The sequence below is a fragment of the Osmia bicornis genome, chromosome 6 (genome assembly GCF_907164935.1).
Source record: "Osmia bicornis bicornis chromosome 6, iOsmBic2.1, whole genome shotgun sequence".
NCBI classification, from domain to species: domain Eukaryota; kingdom Metazoa; phylum Arthropoda; class Insecta; order Hymenoptera; family Megachilidae; genus Osmia; species Osmia bicornis.
In genome coordinates this window covers 10,452,779-10,461,123 of record NC_060221.1, presented here as the reverse complement: position 1 = coordinate 10,461,123, position 8,345 = coordinate 10,452,779, and the positions used below count along the sequence as shown (strand labels likewise).

Below are 8,345 nucleotides of genomic sequence, written 5' to 3'. Positions count from 1 at the left end.
TAATCGCGGCAAAGCACTACTAAAATCCGACTACGTGGTAGAAAAATGAAAAAACTGTTCGACCGATCGCGACCGTGATCCGTTGACGACTGTTTTATTGAGGGAGAACGACGCCCCTTATTCTCAAACGTTTCGACGTTATCTTTTTCTCAGAACGAAATTTCGGTTGGCCCATATCGGGCACGTTTTATAAACATTGACTAATGAAAGTTTTAGACGGCACGTTTTATAAATATTTAGTAGTGGACGCTCCGACAATTGTTGTTGTAATTATCCAATATGAACGGTAAACCATCTTACTGCATCCTACAAATACTGCTCGTTTCACTAAAAAGTGTGAAATAAAATAATTTTTAAGGTGATGCGAGCGTCGAGGCCGAGCTCCGAATTCCGCGTTGGTAAAACAGTCAACGTTTCATCGAAAATTAGGCCGAACAGAAACTGATTTCAGCGCCACCTCAGTTATCGCATCCAACTAACGGCATGCAATGCTACGTTACTTTTCGCATACACCGAAATGACACGGATGCTACGATAACTATATTAAAATATAAAATACGATACTGTACACATGACCTATGAAATATATGAATGACCTAACTCCTTCAGTCAAATGTTATATATACATTTCTTGTAATATAACATAACCAAGGGAAGAATATTCGTACAAATCTTATGTCTAAAGTTATTTTTTTTATATGTCCCGATATTGTACCCCGAATTCCTACAAAATAATATGTCCCAAGAAAGAGTGTGAACGAGAGGAGAGTGATTGATGTGAGATAATGATAGGCAGAAAGAGAACTAGAGCGATTGTGGGTGGGTATACGTGAAAAGGCGAATAATAAAAATTATAGTATTTTGGGCACAAATCCCGTTTATTTCCTACAGGAAAAGGAATATGGGAATAAATGATAATAACGTAATTTTTGTTAAATATTATATATTTAAAAAAATAAAAAATGAAACAAATTAATAATAATTAAAATTAATTGTCGGTCCTGTGCTATTGCGACCGCGACCTCGACGGCGACCGCGACCTCGACGGCGACCGCGACCGCGAGCTTCTACTTGTATATTCTGGCGCCGCAGCCTGTTTAATCTTCTGCGCCTGTGGCGAATTCGTAGTCGCTCTATGGACCTGATTGACTGGAAAAATAAATATTATGTTATTATTCATAAGCAGTGGATAGAAGAAGGAAGTAACGTAGAAACAGGAACGTAAAAAAACGACTTACTATATGTTCCTGTGGCTCATCAGGCTCGTACAAGTTAACGAGCGGCGACCGCTGTGCCTGTGCCGTCTGTTGTGGAAAAAAAATTATGTTATTATATATAAATAAAGAATATCAAAAATGGTACAAACATGAACGTAAAAAAAACGACTTACGATATATCCATCATGTTTCAACATTTCGATTTTATTTTTTATATCCAGTATTTGCTGCTGCAACTGCAGCAACAGGTCCGGCTGCGGTTGCCGCAGTTCCTGCGACTGCGGCTGCGGTTGCCGCGGTTCCTGCAGCTGCGTCCGCAACCGCAGTTGTTGTACTTGCTGCAGCAGCATTTCCGGCTGAGGTTGCTCATCTTCCTCTTTGTACTCTGTAGTATCTAAAAAAAAATATATAATGAAATAGAAATGGATACATATATAATAATATAAAAATAGAAACTAAACATGGGTGATACTCCGAAAGACAAAAGCGTGAATTTGTTAGTGAATGTATGTGTGGCCAACTTCACTGCAACAAATATAACAGACGATTATTCTAATACAAGAATTATTTCAGAAACCCTTGCAATAGTTGTCTGTTTCATTGTCCCTTGGACACGCGTCTAGAAAAGGCAATTTTCTATCTTTTTTATTTCAGCCTGTAATGAAAGTTTAAAATATGACATTTGTAAAAAATATGTCATGTGTATGCTAAAAATTTCATCAAGATCGGTCAATGCACTGAGAAGTTACAAGTAATTTATTTCTGAAAATCCTGACTTTTCATGTAAGAAGTCGCAATTCTCTGAAATTGACCGATCTCGATTAAATTTTTAGCATCCTCATAACATATTTTTTACAAGTGTCATATTTTAAATTTTCATCACAGGCTGAAATGAAAAAGTTAGAAAATTACCTTTTCTAGACGCGTGTCCAAGAGACAATGAAACAGACGACTATTGCAACGGTTTCTGCAAGAATTCTTGCAATAATTGTTGGAATAATCGTCATATAACTCATTTTAATCTACGAAAGACATATTTTAAATTTTCATTATAGGCTCACATAAACCCACTGTATATGAGACAAAGCAAAAAATATTTTTGTTACAAATGGTCACCTTATTATAATTGTCAATGACACTCGCGTAGTAAAGAAAACAAGAAACACTTACTGTCGCCTTTTTCCATTTTTCTCCCAAACCTTCTGCACGCTGCAAGTTCAACGACGCCAGTGAAATTGGAAAACGAGAGCGTGTTGGCGTTTCGTTTCTTTTTAGAGCGTTGCCATGGCTGTCGTTGTTATTTATTTCTTTCTAACAATAAGGCATCTTCGCATAGAAAACATACATATATATATAAGACATCTTCGCATAGAAGACATACATATACATATATAAGACGTCTTCGCATAGAAGCCATACATATATATTATTAATAAAATTTCCAAGCATTTGTGATATAAACAACCAAAAATGGGAAATAAAAAAATACCAGGAGAAGACTCTCCCTCAAAAAAGCTTATAGAAAACTGTAAGTGCTAACAATTTATATGTACATTTCAGTAACTTGTGTGAATTGTCCTACATTCGTTTTACTTTGCAGGCGACGCGACGGAAAGAATGGGAATCGTCGACAACAATGATTCAAGCTGATGCAGTTTTCGAAGACAAATATTTCGAAAATAAAGATGCGGGGTGCATCTCAAAATCGAAAAACGTCCTATTCGCAAATGAAAATAAAGATGATGCAGGGCGCATCTCAAAATCGAAAAATGTCCTTTTCGCAAATAAAGATTGTGGGCGCATATCACAAAACGTCCTTCGCGAAAACGACGAAACTGTCGTTGTACAATGCGATTCTACAAGAGTGAGACCCACTGTTGTAGTACAAAACGTCCTGGACGACAGCGACGACAATCTCGTCGTAGACGTCGGACACGAAGATATGGGACGTATTTCGGAAAATGTGCCAGATGGCCGCCGCATTGTTGACGTTCAGTTCTTTTGGAATGAAATACATAGAACGTTCGACAATCATGCGCGAGGTATTGAATGTCATTTTCGCGATTGGAAAATGATCGGTAGCCGCCAGCTAGGGTGTCTGACACAGTTTTTCTTCAAGTGCCAAATGTGCAATTACGAAGATACTGTTTGATCGGAACCTATGAATTCAGATATAATGAATGTAAATGAGGCCACGACAACCGCGACTGTTACAGTCGGAATAGGCGATGCACAATTAGAAGAATTATGCGCCGCCCTGAACATGCCCTGCGTGGCTGAAACGACGTACCGGAGGTACCGTGAAAAACTTGTAGATCAGTTTATGAAAAGCGCAATGCATACCATGCAGGCAGCAGGTGAAGAAGAAAGACGATTAGCTTTTGAAAACAATGAAGTCGTCAACGGTATCCCATACATAACTGTCATAGCGGATGGTAGCTAGATGAAGAGATCGTATGGTACGAATTATAATTCACTTTCCGGTGTTGGTGCCATTGTAGGTTTCCGCACAGGAAAAGTTCTGTTTATCGGCATACGAAATAAATATTGCACTATATGTGATATAGCGGAACGAAAAGCTACATCCCCAAAACATCACAAATGTTATAAAAACTATGATCGTTATGCTAGTTCTAGTAGCATGGAAAGTGATGCTATTGGTGAAGGTTTCAAATGCAGCATTGAAATGCATGGCTTGATATATAGAACGGTTGCTGCCGACGGTGATAGTAACGTCTATCATACTATTGTAAAAAAATTGAGTGTACCAATCACTTACTTCGTAATTTATGTAAAAAGTTGAGACACGTTGCTGAAAAAACGCAAACGAAGGGTCACAGAGATCGTGGCTTTGTTGCGTACCGAAATATAATTAAAAAAAATAGCTTAAATATACGTAGAGCTGTCGTTTTAACAATCAATGCGCGAAAACAAGAAACAGGGCCTCAGCATATCAAAGCTAGAGAACTTCAGAAGGACATTTTAAGTATTCCTAGCCATATATTTGGTGAGCACAAAGAGTGCAATAGCCGCAGCCATACGTGTATGCGAGACGAAAACATAGCTGAGAAAAATTACGTTCCATCTTTGAAATTGTACGATCTGTATATCGAAGTCGAGAAAGCCATACGATTCCTCAGCTGCTATTCGGATAGTTTGTTAATGAATGTGACAAACAATCCCGCAGAAACATTTAATTCAATTATCTGCAAAGAGATTGGTGGAAAATGTATTAATTTTGGTGCAAGAGGTTCCTACAATGCTCGAGTTCCAGGAGCTGTTACGCAATACAATACGCAACAAGTACTTACAGAAATGCATAAGAACATGTGTAAAACCGTTCCACCACTAGTAAAGAGATTGGAGAAACGGCGACAGAGAAAAGTTGCGAAAACGAAAGAATTGCGAATGACCCATGGCAAGAGAAGGAAATTGAAGCCAGTGCAAGGAACGGATAAATATTATGGTCCAAACTCGCAAAGACCAGATCTTCCGAGTGATATGCTGCTTCAACTTCGCAAGGAACATTTTGAAAAGCTTGGTGACAATGCAAAAAATCGTACAATAATAGAAACGAACACAAGAGAGCAAAACGATTCAGATTTATGGAGAACTTTGAAGGAGGAAATGCTAACTGCTTCGAATTTTGGAGCAGTGTGTCGCATGAGACAAACAACGTCCTACGCAGCAATGGTAAAAAACATTTTATATCCTCCATCTGTCGATACCGCTGCTATGAAATACGGCCGCGATAAAGAACACATTGCAAAAAAAGACGTAGCGAACGCAATGAAAACAAGAATTCGAACTTGTGGATTGTTCATTGATCGCGACATTCCATACTTGGGTGCATCTCCTGATGGACTTATCGAAGATGACGGTTTACTGGAACTGAAATGCCCACAATCTGCTGAGAATTTGACAGCGATAGACGCAATAGAAACAATACGTCACTTACGAAACATCTTCGATAAGAGAGATATACAAGAAATGAATAGCAAGCACCAGTATTTCTACCAAGTACAAGGTCAGTTGCATATAACGCAACGGAAGTACTGTATTTTCGCTATCTGGACACCTAAAAGCATACATATAATCCACGTAAATAGAGACGACGCGTTTTGGACAAATCATATGGAACCTTTCCTAACGCGTTTCTACGAAGAATGCATGCTTCCGGAAATACTAGACAGCCGCCACAATAGACACATGCCTATTAGAAATCCAGAATACATCCTACGGGCAAAAGAAGACGCATCTATTCAAAAATCTAGTAGAAAAACCGCAAAAAAGCGTACATATGAAAACATGATACAGAACAGTGTTGAAGCATCAAATATGACCGTGGAAGCAGTAACTAGCGACTGTGTCATTGTCAGTCATTCAGTCCAGGAAGAAAGCTGCATAGATGATGCTGTACGATACTATATACTAGAGAGTGCTGTTTGTTCCGTAACTGACGTAAAGAAAAATGTACTACCTGTGCAAAGTAAATTAAACGATGAATCGTTAGATCGATTTTTACGTGTGGTCAGAGAAACTACTCCCTTTGAAACGCAAAGTGTCCTATACTTACAGTTTACAAAATGTATCAATCCCTGCCGCAGTGACAAAAGCGTACAAATAATTGGAGGTAACTGTTCTGATCACTGGCGAAGTATCTATTTCAACGGCCGCAAACTCCATGTATACGATAGTTTACCTGGCAGTGCATATGAGAAGCTCGTAGAGGAAGAAAAAAAATATATTGCGTTACGATTTCCTTATATTCGCAAAAAGGATATACTTTTTGAAAGAGTTCAGGCGCAACCGGATTGTTACAGTTGTAGTGTATACGCGGCAGCATACATCACTACTATAGTTTTGGGTGGAAACCCTTGCTTAGAAAACTATTCCCATGACATACAGCGGCTGAGATGTCACTTCGTGAATATTATTGAAAATAATAGACTGTCGCCCTTCCCGATAGAATAAGGTAGTAATAAGATAGTGCAGGGGAAAAGGTTTTAGTGGGTAGTATATCACCCCTTCCGGGTGGTATGAGTCCCACACTGCCCGAGCTTTCCCTTAGCCGAGTGCGAAAGGGAATGTCTTGGGCGTACGTAAACGTATTTCCTCTTCTATAAAAAAAAAAAAAAATGAGGCTTATTAGCGAGGTCGTCAAGTCAATGTGAATTATTTGAATGTACGAAAGACATATTTTAAATTTTCATTATAGATTCATATAAAAAAGTTGAAAAATTACCCTTCGTTATTTTTTCCCGCGATTTCGACAAACTATAATTTTTTAAAACAGCACAAGTACATATCTTAATAAATTAATTTTTATAGCTTTTCAAAAAGCCTCAAGTCATTTGATCCAATGAGGTATTCGGTTGGTGAGCGAATAATTTTGTGACCCACTGTATTTCCCTCAGGCCTTGACTTTTCCCAACATTTGGAAGCGATTAGCCCTGACGTTGTAATCCTCTTGACCGTCTAGCAAACGATCGATGTTTCGCCTACGTTTTTAAAAGTTGACTGCAATAAAAGCATTGTACACATTGCAGGCATTTCCTCCGTTGGCGCTCACCGATCGGGTGATCACAGTTCCTATCTTGTTTGAAGTTTGCTGACAGTTTCAAACGTAGAAAAGGACAACAAGTGAAAGAGGGACTGCCGATTGATTATCACGATCGTAGTTTCTGTCTTTTTCATTCGTTACTCTTCTCTTACAAGGGAACATCGGGGACTGATACACTTCGATTTTAATGAAACTTTGCATAAATATTTATTAGACCTGTTTATGAAGATAACTGTAATTCGTTGGTGCCCGTTTTTCACTTTGAGGGAGATATCAACCCTTTTATCCGAACCGCCCTTTCTATATACGTGCTTATAAATCGTAAACAACAAAATATATCAAAAAATAGTTGAAATAAAAGTTATACCGTTTCTTGAGGTCTATAAAGCTGCGTGTAAAATTTTTTTTTTAAATCATCCTTTTTGCAAAATTGAATTCCCCCTCCCCCTCCGTTTTGAAAAACTTTACTTTTTTTTCAATCAATAAAAGCGCCTATTTATTATGAATTCAACAATGTATTATAGTGTATAGTTGTTTTAATTATTCCGATGGAATTTTTGATTTAAGTTGTTTGATTTGTGTGTATTGACCGCTAACTCGACTTATAGTAGGTACTTGCGACGTTGATAGAACCTGTATACGTTTTACAAGATATTTGCGTTTATATAAAATCGCAATAATAAGCCATTTATTGTAGGCGTATGATATTTTTTAAAAAGATAAACATGTTATTCCCAAAATACGTTCAAAAATTCGGATTTTACTCTTTCGATGTTTCGTGATGCTCTTGAAAGAGGATCCATAGTCCATGATATTGATATTCGAAAATGGGCATTAGAAACAAAAGAAAACATTGATTTGCCAACATTTAAAGCAGAAAAGTGGTAGATATTTAAATTTAAAAAACTGCATGGAGTAGTTTCGCGTAAAATAACAAAATTTGTATCTTACCGGGAACGTGAAAATTCTCTAGAAATACATACAGTTATCGATAATTTTATTCAAGTTGTGCAACCGAATATTAATAGTTATAGTGTAGAAAATGTATTTAATTCGGACGAAAGTGGTTTTAATTTAGAACTTCATTTTGGTCGAACGCTAGCTGCCAAGAGATCAAAAACCATTGAAGCTGTCGTACAGTCCATGTCATCAACCACTCATAGTTACACCATACAACCTACTGTATCTGCAAATGGAAAATTGCTTTCACCGCTTTACATAATTTTAAAGGAATCAAGCGGACAGTTCGGACCAAGAGTAAAAGAAAGTTTATTCAATGCTCCAAATGTTCATGTTTCTGTTTCAAAATCTGGCAAATTAACTTCAGAGCACTTTAAAACTTGGTTTACTGAAATATTTTTAACAAACGTGGGATCCCGAAGCGTTCTCCTACTAGATTCATGGAGTGGACACTGTGCAAATGTTTTGCAAGACCTTGTTCCTGAAGGAAAAGAAGTACTTTTTCTGACGATACCGAAAAAGACGACAGGAAGACTACAGCCTCTTGATGTTCTTGGTTTTCGAATATGGAAAAATTTTATAAAAACTTTTTCCGATCAGGTCAT

General features: G+C 37.6%; 1 protein-coding gene across 1 annotated transcript; it reads right to left on the bottom strand.

The window, feature by feature from the left end:
- Positions 1–972: 972 nt before the first annotated feature.
- LOC114882269 lies at positions 973–2,403 on the bottom strand. The gene is made up of 4 exons (XM_046286202.1): positions 2,388–2,403; positions 1,391–1,611; positions 1,239–1,304; positions 973–1,149 (listed from the first exon to the last, which is right to left on the bottom strand). Exons 1-4 carry the CDS (start codon positions 2,401–2,403, stop codon positions 973–975), a joined length of 480 nt encoding a protein of 159 aa, XP_046142158.1.
- Between the last annotated feature and the right edge of the window lie 5,942 nt (positions 2,404–8,345).